Raw genomic sequence first — 19,605 nt, 5'->3', positions numbered from 1 at the left:
CTAGATGGGGTAGCAATTTGTAAAAGCTGAGGCAGATAAACCTGAAACAATCACGTTAAATCATGTAGTATCAGTTAATAACATGGAAGACAACCCCTTCCATTGGGCAAACGCGCAAAGCTGGTATGTTATTATCTCTTTGTAAATTCCACACCACCAGGTCTGCACAAATCGGCCGGACCTTAACTGGCTCATCCGTTTATCTGACTAGTTCATGAACTCTAGTAACCGCCCCTCAGAGCAAGCACAAGATGGAGGACAGAGCCACCTTCGATGTTGTAGTCCTTGGCGGTCTTGTCATCAGCAAGCTGCTTACCAGCATAGATGAGCCTTCAGGGGCGACCAAAATTGCTTCATTAGTCAATCAGGAAAGGATAACTGGTTTCAAAAATAAAAGATGCATTTGCAAGAAAAGAAATGGTAGCAGTTGCGTCATACAAAACCAAAATCCGCATGCTGTGCAATATGCATACCTCTGCTGCACGGGAGGAATGCCTTCTTTCTCTTCAACGCGCTCCTTGATCCTGTCGATCGTGTCAGTGGGTTCAATGTCGATCTCAATCTCTTTCCCAGTGAGAGTCTTGACCTTGATCATAGTGCCACCCCTGAGCCTGAGGACCAAGTGAAGAGTTGACTCCTTCTGAATGTTGTAGTCAGCCAGTGTGCGTCCATCCTCCAGCTGCTTGCCAGCAAATATCAGGCGCTGTTGATCCGGAGGGATCCCTTCCTTGTCCTGTGACAGGGAGAAAAATAGCATTGCAGCTCTTCAGCATCCAATTGCACGATGTAGTGACCGCTAATAGAGCTTTACTGATATTTCCCGATGAAAAATCAGGGGCATGATTCAGATCAAACTAGGAACAAACTATATAAACCAAGGATCTAATTCTCAAAGTTGAAAGACAACGATTCCACATGAACTTTCCCTATAGGAGATGATTGGACAATGAATACATACTGTACAGGGACCTTTCATCTTTTAAAACAGGGATAACTTGGACAAAGAGCAAACAGGAAAAAGAATGAGGCATAATGGCATATACATTTGACCATTATGCTTTGAAATATATTGAACTCTAGAATAGAAAGTATTCAAGGCAACCACTCTATTTCAACTTAGGAAATTAATGGAAGCATTTATTCCTTTCAGAAGATTAATTTAAAATCTAAATAACAATAAAGCAAGAGAATATATTCTTCCTGGTTTCATCATGGACTTGATAAACATTGCCATTGAGTACAACTTGTACCAAACTCCATTGAATGGATCTCATTTGAGGAGCGACTACCTCCAGCAAAATAACACGGCGGGGATCAAAAGGTAAAGTACTAGATTACCACAACCCGATCCAATTTTTCGAGTAATTGTTTTAAAATAGCAAAATTGAACTTAATATAATAGTCTTGCTCAAGCAGTCAAAAACACAATCAGGGCGGCTATGCCATATCTGATCAATCTCTTCCCTTCCAGCAATCGAAAATACCTCGATAGTCCCCCAAATCAAACCTAAACATAAATCTTGCGAGATCATTCGGCTCCGGATTAATTAGGGTCGAATTGAAAAATATAACAAGGAGTCTAGGACAAACATAAACTCGTCGCAGAATAGGTCACTGCCAAGCTACCGACTCGCCGCCAGGAGCAACGACGAGCCGCGAGCAAGAACCGGAAGGGGGCGGCACGCACCTGGATTTTGGCTTTGACGTTGTCGATGGTGTCGCTGCTCTCCACCTCGAGGGTGATGGTCTTCCCCGTCAGGGTCTTCACGAAGATCTGCATCTTCTACTCGCCTCTTCCTCCCTCGCGCTACGGGTCAGGAGACTGGAGGGCGCCGAACTCCAACTGCGTGAGAATTAAGCGGAAGAGCAACCCAAAAAACTCTTGTTTCCTATACTCAGGTTATGCGGATTTATAGGGGTTGGTGGCGGCACGACCGGGTGCTCCTCCACTCCGACTCGACTTGGATTCTAACGTTTTATTAATTATCAACTATATATATATAATATTATTCTTATTTTCAGATAATAAAAAACTATGCATAAACATATCTCTACATAATATTTTTTAAAAACTAAAATTTGAACTTGGAAGTAACTTATTAACTGAAACTTTAAAATAAAACATATACAAAAAAATAACATTTTAACTGATCGTGTGGTTGCTGCGCATTTGATCACATATTCATATGAAATATCTGAACAATTTTTTATTTTTTTGTTAGAATTGCTATATACATGCTCCGTTCCAAATTCTAAGTTATTAAAACTTTCTTGAAGAATAAAAAATGTCAAATTTAACCAAATTTATAAAATAAAATACTAATATTTATTATACCAAATAAGTATTATTAGATTTTTCATTAGATATACTTGCATAGTATATTTATTTGATGCTATAAATCTTTATAATATTTTCTATAATTTTAATTAAATATAGAAATAGTTTGACTCTCCAAGAAATTGAAATAAGTCATAATTTGAAACGACGGAAGTACATGTTACAGATAGAAGTAATTATAATAAGATTGCAAGAGTTCAACTATCTAAGGTGGTGGTTCACCTATAATCAAACTGAATTCGACATTAAGTTACATAGAAATATTTCCGTCTTTTGATCTAGTAATGGCCCCCCATGGGAGGACTCCGACAACGATCATTTAGGGGGAGAATTGAGCAAAGTGCAAAAACGTTTTGAAAAAAAAAATCCAACTAGGAAGAATAAGATGATTTAATGTATTATAGTTAAGAATAAAATAGGCACCCAAATTCCTTCGACAGTGAGAACTGAGATATCATCGATAAATAGACAGAATGGAAGAATCATTGTATTCTTTTGTTATGATAGGTATGATCATCAATGATCGCTTCATGAATATGTGCCATAGCAAATAAAAGAACAAATAAGCTGTCCGGCTCTCCACTACCACTACCACAAAATATTTGAAACATAAAAAGAGGGGAAGAGAAAAAGAGAGCTGCAGGCTGCAGATTCTCGCCAAAAGTTAGTGCTTACAATCCACGCAACCTGAGACAAAAAAGGAAGCCATTTGCGTGGAGAACCAACGGCATCCACACGACAAGAACACCGGCACCAGCCACCACTGCGTTGTGTATGCAGTCACCAGGAAACCATGTGGTGCTGGTAACTGAGAGCAGTGGAGGTACAGCCACTGGCAAACGGTGTAAGAGTGTGATATCTTCTTCATTACATCAGTACGTGATTGAAAACTCTAGCTAGTAGCAAACTAAAAACCATAGTTCCATACAGTTTGGTGCTGAATCACCAACCAGTGGACCAAAACAAGCAAATTCCGTATACAATGTCCCATAGAGTTAGAGTATCATCAAGAATTGCTGATAGGCATGGTGCAGAATGCCCTGGAAAAAAGACACATACCCTCTTCCAAACAGCCATGTTCAGTGGCGTTTTTTGCGGCCTATAAACAAAACAGTGAGTTCTTAGTTTCTCACTATCCCTCTACCAGAAGTTCTTATTCATCATGCTCCTTATGATCAAAATCAGACTACTGCAGAAACAGATGTGGAGTTCCCATGACAGAGCTAAGTGTCAGACATTGAACCCTTCAGCTCTCAGGCACTGCAGGTGGGCTTCTATGAACTTTCCGCAGGCATCCTCGCCATTCTGCACGATGCAGTCGTCTCTCAGCTTCTTCGTATCTGGGCAAGCACAGCAGATCTTTTTTGGCTTGGTTTCAGGTGCAGGAGCCGTTGTGGCAGGTGGCTCCACGGAAGCTGAAGCCTCAGTTTTCACAGATGCAGTGTTCCCCATCTCTGAAATGAAATGAAAGAGCCTTAGATTAGTGTTGAATAGGACAGGACGGCCAATGGTTGGATTATCTACAGCATAAAATTTTAATGAACAGTCTACTTCTATTTCATGCCATACATGTTTTACAGAATTGAAATATCTATTGGCCTCAAAAGAATTGAAATATCTAGAGAATTTTATAGGATTACTCTCATTGCATACGGTATTCAACTATTCAATTCATATATCAAAACCAGACTAATATGGTAACATTGCTCTTTTCAGCAATAAAGGCTTTTCAGAAGCACACACAAATGGTCACTAAAAACAGGGAGACTGGGAATACAGATCTAAATTGGCTGTGCACCTCAACAGCATCCACAAAACTCAAGCTGTTGACATTATGAACTAGAAGAGTTATGGTCAACACAACTAAAACATACTCCCTCCATTCCAAATTATAGGTCGTTTGACTTTTTTGACACCAAGTTTGGCCACTCGTCTTATTCAAAAAATTTATACAAACATAGTCAAATTTGAACCATTCTTCAAGAACTTGTATTAATAAAGCAAGCAACAACAAAAGAAGTGATGTTTTGCACAAATTTTTGAATAAGACGAGTGATCAAACTTGGGGTTGAAAAAGTCAAACGACCTATAATTTCGAACGGAGGGAGTCTTAGTAAGAAAAATGATGACAATCTAAGTAACCAGACAAATAATAATAATAATAATAATAATAATAATAATAATTTAAAAATGTTGTATCCATTACACTTCGTTCAGGAAGGCCTTTACTCTTTACTCTAGTCAGAAACCATTTTTTGATCACCAGACAATCCGTTGGTAACAGATGCATGCTATACTAAGATCAAGATACTTTGGCATGCATGCTGTATCTTGCAATGCTTAACTTGGTCAGTATGTTGTTTACGTGCTTGTGCTATTGTGCAGCTGCTCGGAAATGGAGCAAGACTAGGCTTTGATGGGGCTCAGCAGAGCTTTTCCCTCCCTTATTTGTGAAGAGTTTATATGAATTGGCTGCTTGAAAACGAAGACAAACATCCATACACGCGCAGGAATTCTTACAGTTCGGTTATTTGTGCTCGTAATTCAAAGAATGATGCTTTGGTCAGCATGGGTTGTCTTTCCAAATTCCTAAACACAAGGTAGCCTAGAGCCCTAGACGTTTGATTTGGAATCTCACACAACATCTAGATGCTGAAATTCAGTTTTCTATGGGTTCATTGCCAATCCGTACCCTTGATGATTAAACTGCAGCCGACAGGAAGAGCTTAATCCCCCCCGGCAAAATCCTGAAGACAAAATCGAAACCATTCTACTCTCCCGTTCGCAAACCAACCAATAGCAACGTGAAAAGCATATATCAAATCTACAGGCACTATCCGCCATGCTAGTCTAATCATAGAGGTGCTTGGTAGTTGGTACTCGCAGCGCAAGTCGCAATGAACTGGAGCGAGGAGTTAGGGTTTACCGAATAGGAGTCGCTGGAGCTGACGAGCTCGGGCGCAAGCTCGAATTCGCGGTCCGGATCCGGTTCCAAAGCCGAAGGGAGATTGGGAGAAGCAATCGCGCGCCGCCGCACGCGGAGACGAGAGGGTTCCAGAAGAGACGGCGGCGCGGCGTGGAAACCGAAAAGACGAGCCGCCTCCGCCGCACGGGTCATAGACTCGTAGGGCCCGTTTCAGTGATCCGACCGATCCGAGCCATTGGCTTCAGATCAGACGGTGCGCAGTCGTTCTCCCGAACCGTCCTTGGACTTTCTTGGACACGAGTGACTCGCGAACCCGCCGCGTCGCCGTCCCCTTCCTTGCTTGCGGCGCTGCAGCGGAGAGAGAGAGAGAGATCATGGTTGCCCCGGACGTGAAGGCGGAGACGATGAAGCTCATGGATCGGCGGGGGGCGCTGGAGGCGGAGATGGACGCCATCATCGCGCGCCTCACGGCGCCCGGCGGACCGGGCATCACCGGCGGCCTCGTCGACGCCGAGGTACACTCAGATCCCCCAAAACCCTAACCTAAACCCGAAAATCTTTCTCTGTTTTGCAGTTTGTGTGCTAAATCTTGTTCGTTTGGTTGGGCTGCCTTAGGGATTCCCCAGGTCCGACATCGACATCCCCAACGTCCTCGCCCAACGCCGGAGACTCGCTGGTATGCTCACCCTCGATCTTTGATTTTGTAATTTCTTACGCGCTTACTTCAACCAGCTGATTTTTCCCCTCATTCTACTGCCCTTCGAGGATGTGTGATGTGATGTCCCTTTGATTGATTTATTTGGGTCAGGATTACAAGTAGAATTTTGGCACTTTTGGGGTGCCAGAAAGGCCGATGTTAAGGTAGCTCAATGGGTATGTCTTTGTATTGTTTCGAGTTGCTGTGATGGTGCCATGGTGGATTCTGGTTGGTACTAGGCCGCCTGATGATGGAGGCTCTGGTACACCTATGCAGCATGAGGTCTTGTGTAGAGTTGAAGTCTTATATAGTTTCTAGCTTCATGATTTTAGAATTTTCTATTTCCAATAGTTAGACCTGCCAAGTGATCAGAAAGCTTTATGCTGGTATGCCCTTTTTCTAGGTTTGGCATTGGTACGGCTCAAACCCTTACATAGTTACATGTCGGGATGCAAGGTTGGTCAACATCAGAACTCACCGCCCAACTAGAAATGCACTCTTCACCTAGTTGTTCATTTGTGCTTGATTTTGCTGACCAGATTGGGTTAATGGGTACACATTTGTTGACCTACATGCATCGCTGCTAGATGTTTTGTTTTTGATATATGAAATATCATTTCTTATTCGTCGCATCTTTTTTTCTTACTAGAGGGAATTGTGGTTTTTTGGCTTTTGAGTTCTAGTGATATGAACCCGATGTAGGAACAAAGGGCGGGCTAAGGTACATTGTTTTCTTTGATAAAGGGTAGGAAGTTCTAGACTGATGGGTTTGCAGTGTAGAGGAAAATAAATCATCTTTTCTGTTGACTAAATTTTAAAATGTTGATTGGTGGCTTTGGCTGTCTTATAATCGCTATGTTTGCTAATTATGTATATGCTTCAAATACATTTTTGCTCATTATATTGTGTTCATCACTTGCACTGTTTAATATTATTACAGAGCTGCGAAACGATCATCAGGATGTTACGAACAAAATTGATAAGAATCTGGAGATTTTACACTCATCAAAGTTGTCAAGGAATGAGCAAACAACCTCAAGGGGCTCTGGTAAGTCTCCAAACAGTTTATTAACAAATGAAAGCCATTGATTTTGAAACTGTGTAGGCAATTTGTTAAATCTTTGGCCACTTTAGCTTTTTAAATATCAAGAATCTGGATTTGAAATATGAAATAATGTTAGTAGATCTGACATTTAATGATTTATGCGCTATATCTTTGCAAATACCCCAAGTGTCTTGGACACAATGAAAAGTGAAAAAATATTAAGTTTCATGATTGGAGGGATTTTGTTATGTCTACTTGATTATGACATTGTTTTTCTAGATAACATCAGAGAGCCTGATTAAAACCTATAATCCTTATAATTTTTGCATGCTTAATAATCCAGGCATTTGTAGTGTCCTCAGTGAAAAAGAGTTTTAACAATTTGAGTATGGTTTTAAGGTGAATGGGTATAGGTGCAGAATAATCAAGTGATAAAAGCAATCTTAAATTATGATATTTGGAATCACCATGTTTGTACTATGGTAATTGGTCAAGCAGCATGCAAAAAAAAATGTGTTAACTGTTGAGACATCCAGTTCATTGGAGAAGACCCAGAGTCATTTGTTGAACTAGAGGAGACAGAGTTGCCGATCTATATGATATTTGATTTCATGCAGATACATCAGCTTCATCGCATATTGGGTTACCTCAAAGTGAACCAATGGAAGAGGATCCGGTCACAAGACTTCCTTTTGCCATGATTGATGAAATCACAGATGGTTCCCCTGCTGCTGTGGATGGTTTGCAACTTGGAGATGAGATAGTGAAGTTTGGGAATGTGGAAGCTGGTGACAGGTTGCAGGAAAGGCTCATGTCTGAAGCTATCTCCAATGAGGACAGTCAAGTATCTTTAGCTATTGTTCGTCAGGGATCGGCAATGAATTTAACAATTACACCAAGAAGGTGGCATGGAAGAGGACTTCTTGGGTATGTTTTACTCCATCTTGGTATCAATCCAAATTACCTTTTTAGTCAACAGAAAAAGTTACACTGTTGAGCATCCCTTTTCAAGAACTTTGTGATGTGGATCCTTTTGCTGTGGCTGTGTTTATTTGATTTCCATGGTAGGTCTTCCAGTTACTCAAATCCACATGTTTTAGAAATCTATCTGTGGCAGCTGCAACTGCAAGTCTTCTGCCTTTAATGCCACTGAGTTGATATCAGATTAGTGTGACATGTCAGAGTCTCAAGTGCACATGGCTAGCTGTAGTGCAATGTAGCATGTTTGTCAGCTGTGTTTAATTTCCTATTGATATGGCTTAAAAAAACATGACCTTTTCACAAAACTTGTTTGGTTATATCCTTAGACTTGGGGGAATTGGAATAACCCTAAAAGTCGGAAAGGTATTTCTGTCAATTTTGTTGCCGGTCTGAATAAAATTCTCTCTTAGTGAGCCAACACCTTAATACTCAATAGTCTTCCAAGTCATATGTGTGGTTTCAGATCTATTACTTGCAGTTAAGAAAGAAGCTATTGGAGTGGATTCCAAAGAGGATGAACCGTACTTGCTAACTTGCCTACCAGTTTCTTTTTTCACACAGAAATGATAGTAGTAATTCTGTAGATTTGATTGACAAAGATATGTACTAATCTTGAAAAAAGTTAGGTCAATTTTAAATAATTTTATTTTCTGAGCATTGCATGAGGACCACTGCTCGAATACATGGTTTGTAAATACTCATGAATAATGTGGTGTGGGACTTTTATCTATTTATGATGTGCAAGCTTTAATCCATGTAGGTGTGCGGCACTGCATTAGACCACTGATTAGTAGTAGAGCTGCCTCTTTCATGTCTGCTCTTTGTTTGTTTTCTTGTACTTATTTTCTCCATCTGAAGCCAATGGCTCAGCACCTGGAATCAAAGCAAATGATCTCTAGCTGGCAAGTTTATTTGTTTACTTGTGAACAAGCTACCAGATCCTTCTTGTTCCCTTGGTGATGACTTTGTTAACTCCAAGTTGGTGTCTTGTTTCTTGCAGCTGCCATTTCCGAATGCTATGAAAAGTCTGCGTTCTTCAGCCAATAATGTTTGCCCTTGTTGCCGGCTCAAGCGTCAATTGATGATTTAGGTCGAGATTGAACTGATTAAGTGAAAGTGTGTACCGTCTGACGTAAAGCTCAGCGCATTGCTTATTCTTTTATCTGTGGAGCGCTTATAACATACCGGTGTACATACATGATTGCCTTGGTTGAGATTTTTTTCTTTGTACATTATTAGCATTTCTATCTTATATTTATCTATTTTTTTTGTAGTGCAAGGAGTTTGCATGCCTTAGCGTCGCAGTTTCGGATCAATCAGCAGCCCTGATTAGAGAAACGTTGCTATCACCTAATTTTCGTTCTGACGGGACATTTTATCAAGTTTTATAGTGCACAGTACTACACCATAAAAGTACGAAGTCAAACGAAGTTTTTGCTCATCTAAAAGTAGGACATGGCGATACTAGCGCGTGGAGTATGGACAGAAGAAATAAGAGCAAAACTAGCCAATTGCTTGTACGACCATATCAAAAGTCGTTGGCAGGCATTACGCTTCCCCTGCTCTGCCCGTCTTATAAAACACAAAATGGCCAACCGGAGAAAGAACCCCAACTTGTCTGCATATGAAAAGGCCAAGCAGGAACCCCACCCAACTTGGATATATCAGTTTGTTGCACCACCAACCGTTTGCCTGAGAATTTTGAAATACAAAATCCGTGGCATGTAGTGATATGACAGTGCGTGTGGTAGCTAGATTCCCCATCATTGAACATATCTACAGGGTTAAATTAAGCCGCCATCTTAGGACGGATGAACTATAACTGATGGGAAAAGTTAGCCTACTTGATTCTGCTCCTAGAAGGCTAGTAGTTGTTTTGACTAGTAGTGCTGTACTGTTGCTAGGAACACCCGTTCCTCTCAAGCTTCGTCTTCCTGCCAACTACTCCGCCCTCTACTTGGAACGCAGAAATTTCACGAAAACTAGTGTAATTCTTACAGCAATGCGGCGGGTTCCTATTTCCTACGTAGGAAAACGTCATTAATTTAGATAGGGAAAATGGTTAAAATGGGCATACAAGCTGGCGGGTTTGACTACACTTACACATCTCACATTATAGACACATGCAACTTTTATGTGTTTTCAAATACTGGTTGTCCCTACTACTCCCTCCGGCCAAATTGTAAGTTATTCCAACTTTCTTGGAGGGTTAAAATATCTCAAATTTGATCAAATTTATACAACAAAGTACTAGTATTTATAATACAAATAAGTATCATTAGATTCTTCATTAATTATAATTTCATAATATATCTATTTGTTGGTGCTATAAATCTTTGTAATCTTTTCGATAATTTTGATCAAACATAAATGACTCTTAAAAAAAGTTGGAATGATTTACAATTTGAAATGGAGGGAGTAACTAATAAGTGTGTGTGGGATTTATTCCCAACTTATTATAAGTGACTAGTCGATGTAGTTGCTCCGTATGGGATGATCTGGCTCGTGCTGTTTAGTTCAAACAAAAACAGTGATGCCAAGATCATATACTATCTACCATTAAGAAAACTTTGAGTTTGATTAAAAAACATTTACACAGATAGAGACAGAAACAAGAATCACTACTACAAAAATAATTTGTAGCAACACTCTATTTTCTTTTTAGGGGCGTATCAAAAAATAATCTATTCCTACAAATGGAGCGGGGTCACCATAGCTTTTGACCTGCCTCTAAAAAAATGCATTCTAGAAGGCAGGTGACGCCATCACCTACCCCTACAAATAACCTCCATTTTCAAGCGCGTAAAAAGAGCATTTCTAGGGAAGAGTGACGCCATCGTCCGCCTCTAAAAATAGTGATATTTCTAGGAGCGGGTGATAGCCTCAACCGTCCCTAAAAATGTATTTTAAGGGGCGGGTGATGACATGACCAGCCCCTACAAATAGTACCATACAAAAAAAATTATAACTTTTTCATATGATCTCAGACGAAGTCAAACTTTATATCAAAATTGTAGAGAATGACAAGATCTAAAACTTTGTAGTTGATAACCTTTTCATTCAAGATTGGTCCAAAAAATTATTATAAGTTCTCTAATAGCTATAACTCTATAGTATCTCATATAACTCAAGTCATACTTTGAGGTTTTCACAGTCTTAACCTTCATATACAGTGAAACATACTTAGCATATTTCTTTTTGCTTTGGTAGTTCACAATAATCATAGTGTAGAAGTTTCACCTTTTTATTTGTTTTTCTATATGTAAAGATTTAAATGATTTTTTGGTGGGATGTGGCGTCACCCGCCTATAGAAATCAATTTCATAGTTAATATAAAAGAATAACATACTCCATAGGATCACAAGTGAGTGTGTAGTATGGTGGTAAGTAGGTACGCGCGAGGCTTAAGGAGATGGTTAGAATCCCAGGTGATGCAAGTATGCATATTTTGTCAAAAAGATTGTAGCTCGATAGTACAGGATTAGTGGTGGTGGCTGGTTGGCTGGAATATTTTTCTTTTTTATTTTGCTATTTTCAAATTTTTTTATTTTCTAGACATGTATTTATAGGGGCGGGTCATACCATGACCCATCTCTGAAAATTACTTTTAGGGTCGAGCGCGCTATCCGCCCCTAAAATATCATTTTATATACCAAAACTAGAGAAGGGTACCGCATCGGTTCCTAAAAATATGTTTTTACCGGTCCCTAAAAAGCTTCTACGTAGTAGTGAATCACACCATTAATATTAATAATATGTATCACTATGTATGTTCATGAAATGCTTTCACTCTTTTATTTTTACCTTTGCAAGTTTTCGTCTGAGCTAAGATTATGCATGATAATAGATGATTGATAGTCTTCTGTCCATCCATCAATTGATCTCTCGTTGGGGTCATCTTCAGGGGTGCTTTGGAGTTTAATTTTTTGGATGCGCGAGCGGGGAGCACTGGATTGCCTAAGTGGACTGTGGGAGCGCGCACCTCAGATGTGCTCGTCGATATGAATAACGTATCGTTCAGCGTACGCGGTTGCTGATGAAGAATCAATTCGATGCCCTCAGATGTTACACAGGCCATGTCCGGATTCTCATGCTAAAGTTTAGTTAGCTAAATTTAACAACTTTGGATCCAAACAGTGCTTTAGTCATTAGACAACTAGGAGTTCCTAAAACTTGTTAAAAGTAAGCAAAGTCCAAAATACCCTCACATTTACTCCAGCGGTGCGAGTTGGCAATAATAATAAATGAAGGGTAGCATGGTTATTTATAAGGACTTAGCTCAAGGATCCAAACAACTTTTACTAAATTTTAGCAACCTAAGAGCAACTCCAAAAGTCTAGGTATAATTCTAGCTAAATTTAGAGTTTTACAAACTAAATTTAGTTGGAGGAGATCGAAACAGGACCATAGATGCTCTCTACTTTGTACTTGATAGTCGAATTTGTGCGGCAACGTTTTCAACTGTTCACAGCTACTTTTACGGTTTTACGGTACGGTACCGTTGGATGTTATTGGGAGTGTAGGAGTTCCATGGCTGGGCCTGGATGGTTTCACGCGGGAACTATTTAAAAAGAACCCCCCATGTTCCATGGAAAAGCTGATGGCATTGCATGTGACAACTTCTTCTGCTAATGATTGCAAGTACGGCCCCGCCAAGATATTATTGTTGCGCGATAACAAAATTAACATTAAGAGAGGGGAGAATACAACGAAAATTAAAGGAAAGCTAATAAGGTTACTCTTTGAGGATGATGCTCGCTCCATAATGTGGGCCTTCACCCGTGCCGTATAAAAATGTGTTTGAAAAACTAAGAGGCACCTAATCCGATAGAGGTGAAGAGGTCTCCTCGCTCATTGTTTGGCACCTAGCTTGTAGCAGCTAGCGTGTGTTCATTTTCTATGGCATCAGAAATCAACCAAAATTAAAGTCCATGACACGGAATGTCCTGTCGTCAGATGAGCGGCATGCATGCAGAGCTCGATCGATCTGCATCTGCAGAGCTCGGGCCAGGCCACGAAACAACAAGCAACATCGATCAGGCGTACACGTGCCACTGATCGATCGATTACAAATGGAGGAGCACCTGAACCGTCCGTTGAGACGCACGGCCGGAGCTTTCGTCTCCGCCGCTCGAACGACGTGCGTCCATCGCCGGCCGATCACCACCGGACCACGGCGGGGCGGCCCGGGTGGACGGCCCCGGCCGACCACGGCGTGCCTCGTCGCTTTCGTGGTGCCCGCGCGCGCCCGGCGTCGGAGGATATCCCTACACGCACCTCGTCTCTTCTGACCTGACGAGCTAGGGGAGTGACCCCGGCCCGCGCGGATTGTGGCTTGGCTAGCTTGGCGCAAGCAAATCTCATGATTGCGGCAAAGGTTTGCAGCTCCCCCTCCCCCCCATAACGACGACGGTCTCGGCGACGCGGCACCAACCGCGCCCCGATATCGAACGAACGCCACCACCTGATCCGCGCGCGCCCGCGTCCGCCTCACCACGAGCTCCTTTCCTCCCGCTCTGCACTCGCCACCCACCCACCCCGCGCCAACGCTCGTACAGTACGCTCTGCTGCAAGTCTACAGCAACACGCTGCGCGCGGGCGCGGCGCCACTACTACTTAAGCGGCTCGTCACCTGCTCTCCCACCGATTCCGGTCGCCTCTCCCTTTCGCCCACACGCCGTCGTCACAGCCTCACACTAGCTAGCTAGCTAGCTTTACGCGAGAGGCGCGAGGAGGAGGAGCACGCCTAGCGGCTAGGGGTAGCTGGCTAGCTCCACCGCGGCGAGCGTACATGTCGGCGGCGGTGTCTCCCGGCGTGGCCGGCACCGCACGGAGACTGTCTCCGTCTCCCAAGCCGGCCGGCGCCAGGGACAAGGACAAGGACAAGGAGGAGCCTCCATCGCGCGAGGGCGCCGACAAGGCCAGGAGGAGGCTGCTGCTGCCGTCGGCCCCGGCCAGGGGCGCCGCGGCGTCCATGCTGCTGCGCCGTGCCAGCGCCGGCGCGCGGGGGAGCAGCTACGTGCACCCGTCGTCGTCGCTCAGCGTCTCGTGCGCGTCGGAGGCGTCCACCGAGTCCTTGTGCAGCCGCGCGTCGACGGGCCGGATCGGCCGCCGCCCCGCGGGCCCGCCCGTGGGAGCCCCGCGGCGGAGGGCGGCGGGCTCGGCCGGGCCTCCTTCTGCGCGCCCGGCCTCGTCCAGGAAGGTTGTTGCCAGCGCCGTGCCAGGCGGCGCGGCCACTGATGCTCCGGCGGTGCTGATGCTGGGCTCGGTCACCGCGACGTCGGCGGGGCCGCCGAGGTGCCCCTGGGTTACCCCAAACACTGGTAGGTGTCACAACAAATCATGTGCTTTATGGCATTTCCGGTAAGGTAAAGACAAAATAAGTGCTCGTACACAGTTACATACCTGCATATCTGTAGAAGCTGTATATATACTCGTAGTACAAACTTTAGATTTATTTTCACCTTTGGCATAAGGGATAACTTTTTTAGATAATGGAAACGAGTTCCGGCCTGCATAACGAATAAAATGAAAAGAGTGCAATGCATGTTATCATTTTTTTCTTGTCATAATCATCAGCTGTATGGTTATTATTAGGCTATAACAAGATATGGAGATAGATCTCGGGTTGGCAAAATAAACAAACCCCTGGAAAAGAGGAAAACGAATTAAACTACAATGCTACATATATACATGATATACATCCATACAGTATATGCACTTTTAATTAAGGAAGTATACGAGTAGTTTAGTTAGTTGGGGTATCTGCCTATCTGGGGTATAAGAACAAATCTCACTGTCTTGACTCGGGTCCTTATTAGCTCTAATTTAGGTTCTTGATATTTATAGCAGCCCTGATCCTTTAAACATACACTTGTAGACTAAAGTTTAGATAAATCTAACTTACAAGTTGTTTTTCCTTAAATTATGAGTTCATTTCTCAAAAGATTCTACCTATCATGGGAAGCTAATAATAGACCCACTCCGACTAGAGAACGTTTTTAATTGTAAGCTGGACTATGAGTGGTTGCCACTTGTGTGGTGTTTGCTACTAAGAATAACAATCACGATATTGTGAGGCTTTAAGACAAAGTTGTTTGTTGCAATAGAACTTTTCATATGGAAATAATTGACACCTATATATACGTACGGCAGAATAAGAAACGTGAATATTAGCATTCATCTTCAGGTTTGGTTTATGGATAAGAACATATTTTAAACCAAAAACTACCATTGTCTTTTTTTTTATCTAAAAAACTATCATTGTCTCTCGAAATACTATTTTCCCTGCTATAGCACATTTCCTCTCGAAAATAATCCCCCTATCTTCATAATTTGGAGACGCTAGACAAACCTTTCCTTGCTTCCCTCCCCAAGTATTAAGTGGGCTCCTAGCTAGTGCCATGCAAAAAGTCATTATTGTTTCATTACCATAAGCTTGCAAGTTAAGTCTCTGCCACGAAGCCTTGAACAAGAACATATGATTGCCTTGAAATATCAGCATTTTTCTTTCATATAAAGAAAATGAAGTATATCTTTTGCGACCATGCATATATGTGACGCCTCGACCATCGATTATTAGTCGATCATGGTTACATCATGTGACATCAAAAATGTTTGGTGGTATATATAAAAGGTACAATAAAAAGATGCACTAATAAAATGTTTGGTCGGATGTTGGTTATCAAGCAACTTGTCAATTTTTATCTTCCAAAAGGGATTCCGATTGACCATTACACACTAACCACAGGATGGAATTGAAGTACAATATTTATGACAACGTAGTTCCTCCAATCCTGTTAAATTTACAACTGTTTAAACTCTGAATTCTTAATTGAAGCATAAAGTTGCAATAGTTTGCCATTAAACCAGAGTAATCACTCAACTAAATGGCCACTGTACAATATAACTAATTTAGACACCGACGACGACATTCAAATTTATTTCCACAAGCCGTTCAGATTTCACAAAAAAAATGTCTCCAAAGGGAATTCCGCTGAAAAGCATTACAGCGACCCGGATCATGATCTTTTCTTTACAAGGATATATATGCTTATTCATTGTTGTTCTCTTAGTTTAGTACAGCTTCGCTTTGCATCTTTTTTGCAGTACAGTTAGGAGCTGAAAGCCATGATTATCACCACAGATAATTTATGTGTAATGATATACTTGCAGCTACTCAGTATTGATGCTACTAATTCTTTGCTGGTTTTGCTTAATTTATCGCTTTGATTTGTAATTAACACAAATCAAAATAGGAAGTACGAAGGTCCATGCAGTCTCTTTTGATTATTCCTACTTTATCAGTCAGTCCTACCGACTACCTTTGATCACACACCTAATATAGCCTGTTTGGGACTGGGACCCCTTCCTCCATGAACAGAAACAGATACGTTGTTCTTCTCCTAGTCCTAGCCTCAGGTCTACAACAGTGTGAACAATGAGTTCAAATGCTTAATATTGTTCTTCTTTTTGGAAGAATAAAATGTTTAGTAATGATATCAATTATTGAATAATAAAATGTTCAATATCATTATACAATACTTGAACCTAGAGGTCAAAGGCTTCTTAGTCTGGCAACCCTTTAAGTTATTTAGCCTTCTCCTTGAATTACCAGGTTGCTTTCAGCTGACTGTAAGGAATTCATTGATTTGACCTTGCAACAGATCCCTGCTACGCTGCCTTCCATGACCAAGAGTGGGGAGTGCCAGTACATGACGACAAGTATGCTCTAAACCAAATCAGACCAGCTAATCTTTTCGTGAAATTATGATGATCAGCAATAGATTGTACAGTAACAATAGTTAGTGATAAACTGTAGGAAACTGTTTGAAATGCTTACTCTGTCCGGTGCACTGGCTGAGATGGCATGGCCTGCAATTCTCAGCAAGAGGGACACCTTCAGAGAAGTGTTCATGGACTTCGACCCTGTGTTGGTGGCGAAGCTGAACGAGAGAAAATTCTTGGCGCCAAGCAGCCCTGCTAGCTCCCTGCTGTCTGAACACAGGCTGCGCATAATCATCGAAAACGCACGTGAGTTGCTGAAGGTATGCTACTGCTATATCATCATGTCACTCGATCATCTAGATGTCCATCTGTCTGCACCTAAATCTTGATGAGCCCAACCATTATTGGCAATAATACCCATTCGTTAATCCATACCACATTATGACTACTAGTGTTCGTTTCTGCAACTGCGTTGCTGTTCATAGGTCATAGAGGAGTTTGGATCGTTCGACAGCTACTGCTGGAGCTTCCTGAGCAACAAGCCGATGGTTGGTGGATACAGGCACACGCGGGAGGTGCCGCTGCGGACGGCGAAGGCCGACGCCATCAGCCAGGACCTGATGCGTCGGGGGTTCCTCGGCGTCGGCCCGACGGTGGTCTACGCCTTCATGCAGGCCGTCGGCATGGCCAACGACCACCTCGTCACCTGCTACCGCTTCGAGGAGTGCTGCGACATCAAAGACGTAGTCGCCGGCTACGGTGACAGTTGCAAGCCGGCAGCGGGGAGCGAGCAGGAGGTGAGCATGCTCTGTGGGCTGGTGCAGTGCGTCGCCCTGGAGCCGTCGAGAGCCGCCACGGTGATGAGCATCTCATAGCAGCCAGCTGAGGCTAGCTATACCAACCAGGTGATCGATGACGCGAAGAACGAGTAGGGATTAATTATTATTAGGCGAGTTGATTCCACTTAATCGTGCTGGTGCAATGATTGCATGTGTAGATATTGGTCGTGTTTGAGCGAGGTGTACATGGTTGTTGATGTGAGGTTTGAGAAATTGGGGTTTGCTTGAGCTGAGGATGTTGAAAAGATGTGTAGGTATAGGACAAGAAGTTTCAGACGACGACGTGTTCACATTTCACATTACAGGCATATGTTGAACTAAAGGAGTGGCGTGGTGTGGAGCCGGTACAGATCTTGTAAAGTTGGAAAGATTGTTCTCTAACCGATATGCAAAGCAAAAGAAAGTCCCTTGCTTCGGCTTTGTTTTCGATTCTCTTGAGACGTGACAAGAAAGTGGAGAGAAAGATTAAACATATGTCGAACGTACGTCGTGATTAAATAAAGTTTGAGCCGTTGCCTTGTCGTTCTCAAAGCTTTACTGCTACTTTAGACGATAAAGGGAAACAATAATGGAAATTAAACACGGGAGAGAACGGTGCATTCTTCAACTTGAGTTGCACCAATTGGCGGCAACGATGAGGCAATGATGAACTAATCTAACAATCATGAGGGTGAAGTAGCAAACAATGTTTTTCAACTTGATAGAGCAAGCAACTCTTGATCGCCGATGACCACTGTTCGCGTACACGGCCGTTTAGCCCATGTACACGCCGTGTACACACTATACCGTGGTTTACTGTGACCATTTAGTCAGTCATTAATCCCATTTAATCACTGTTTAGTCCGTTTAAGTGGTTGTTTAATCTAAATAAATAGCTAAACAGTAGATGACCGTTTAGTCCGCTTAAACATTTAGGCTAACACTGCTGGCGACCAATACACAAATACAGTGAGGTGGTCCTTCAACTATCAACTGTCAAGTCGATCGGAGCCTAGGTCAAGATTAGGTTGATGGTTATGACAAGTGACATGATTGAGTTTGGAGATTACATTACATGCAGTTGAGAGGTCGAAAGGTGAACTGTCGATGGTCTGCTTCACCATAATGGCGGCGTGTGTGTCCAGGATAACTTGAATAGAGAAATATGAAGCAGGGGTGGATCTAGTGGTGGGTCTGCAGGGGCTCTAGCCCCTCCTACCGCTGCCGAAGAGCCCTTCCTAAGCTCCCCCCCTACAAATTTTTTTTACTATGGATGCACTGCGAGAAGAGACTGAAGTTCTCTAGAGGTGGAAGAAAGGCCCCCTTAACAATTATCCTGGATCCGCCACTTAAGCACGCTCTTTCATTCATAGCATCAAGAATAGGGGATGCTATTTGCCTCCGTCTTCTCACCACAAATAGCAATTATGATTCCATGGTTTTTGAGTTTATGCATGATCACTTAGTTATGATATTAAGAGCTCCATATTATTTTGTTGTCTATATATGTTCTATATAGGCATAGTAGCGGTGTTAGTTTCTCTATAGGTAGATTTTAATCCGGAATTTCCAAGCCCAAACTAGTACAATAGTACGATTCTCAATGTTTGACTATAAAATCGGATAACGGAGGTTATCCAACTGTTGAAATTGGACTAATATGATCTTTGGGTGGTTTTCAAAGGTGTTGTTCTTAAAAAGAAATAAAAATTCTGGTTAGGAAAGTACAAAACTGGTATAAATTTTTTTCAGAATGTACAACCTATCCGTTGTTGCTCTGTTTGAATTTTATTTATTAAAAATAATTAGTATAACTACAAGCAAATAAAAATTAGGAATATAAAAAATTGGATATGAATAACTGACAAATAGAGTTCAATAGGTAGGTTATATTTTTAGAAAAAAAATGTTATGACCTGCGGATTTGAAATGAATATACTTATGATTTTTTTAAAATTTCAATAGTTTTAATTTTCACAAAATAAAAAATTACATTTGAAACCACTCAAGGGGTCGATTGTCCAGTTTCAATAGTTAGATAACCCTAATTATTCAATTGTAGTTGAAGGTTGG

The 19,605-nt window shown here is 42.0% G+C and overlaps 4 protein-coding genes across 4 annotated transcripts; 2 read left to right on the top strand and 2 right to left on the bottom strand.

Annotated features, from left to right (window-relative positions):
* Positions 1-27: 27 nt before the first annotated feature.
* Positions 28-1,964, bottom strand: LOC120660686 (ubiquitin-NEDD8-like protein RUB1). Its single transcript, XM_039939302.1, has 3 exons — positions 1,688-1,964; positions 474-733; positions 28-330 (listed from the first exon to the last, which is right to left on the bottom strand). Exons 1-3 carry the CDS (start codon positions 1,778-1,780, stop codon positions 222-224), a joined length of 462 nt encoding a protein of 153 aa, XP_039795236.1. The 5' UTR covers positions 1,781-1,964; the 3' UTR covers positions 28-221.
* A 1,254-nt stretch (positions 1,965-3,218) lies between these two features.
* LOC120660687 (cytochrome c oxidase copper chaperone 2-like) lies at positions 3,219-5,451 on the bottom strand. Its single transcript, XM_039939303.1, has 2 exons — positions 5,265-5,451; positions 3,219-3,792 (listed from the first exon to the last, which is right to left on the bottom strand). The coding sequence occupies exon 2, from the start codon at positions 3,788-3,790 to the stop codon at positions 3,569-3,571; it is 222 nt and encodes a 73-aa protein (XP_039795237.1). The 5' UTR covers positions 3,791-3,792; positions 5,265-5,451; the 3' UTR covers positions 3,219-3,568.
* Positions 5,452-5,541: 90 nt separating this feature from the next.
* Positions 5,542-9,249, top strand: LOC120660685 (26S proteasome non-ATPase regulatory subunit 9-like). The gene is made up of 5 exons (XM_039939300.1): positions 5,542-5,779; positions 5,880-5,940; positions 6,902-7,009; positions 7,624-7,933; positions 8,988-9,249. Exons 1-5 carry the CDS (start codon positions 5,639-5,641, stop codon positions 9,007-9,009), a joined length of 642 nt encoding a protein of 213 aa, XP_039795234.1. The 5' UTR covers positions 5,542-5,638; the 3' UTR covers positions 9,010-9,249.
* A 4,363-nt stretch (positions 9,250-13,612) lies between these two features.
* Positions 13,613-17,980, top strand: LOC120660683. The gene is made up of 4 exons (XM_039939298.1): positions 13,613-14,310; positions 16,654-16,711; positions 16,809-17,034; positions 17,200-17,980. The coding sequence occupies exons 1-4, from the start codon at positions 13,779-13,781 to the stop codon at positions 17,587-17,589; spliced, it is 1,206 nt and encodes a 401-aa protein (XP_039795232.1). The 5' UTR covers positions 13,613-13,778; the 3' UTR covers positions 17,590-17,980.
* The last annotated feature ends 1,625 nt before the right edge of the window (positions 17,981-19,605 follow it).

The sequence above is a fragment of the Panicum virgatum genome, chromosome 2N (assembly GCF_016808335.1).
Source record: "Panicum virgatum strain AP13 chromosome 2N, P.virgatum_v5, whole genome shotgun sequence".
NCBI lineage: Eukaryota > Viridiplantae > Streptophyta > Magnoliopsida > Poales > Poaceae > Panicum > Panicum virgatum.
The sequence above is the reverse complement of the archived record's forward strand: the minus strand, read 5'-3'. Positions and strand labels throughout refer to the sequence as shown.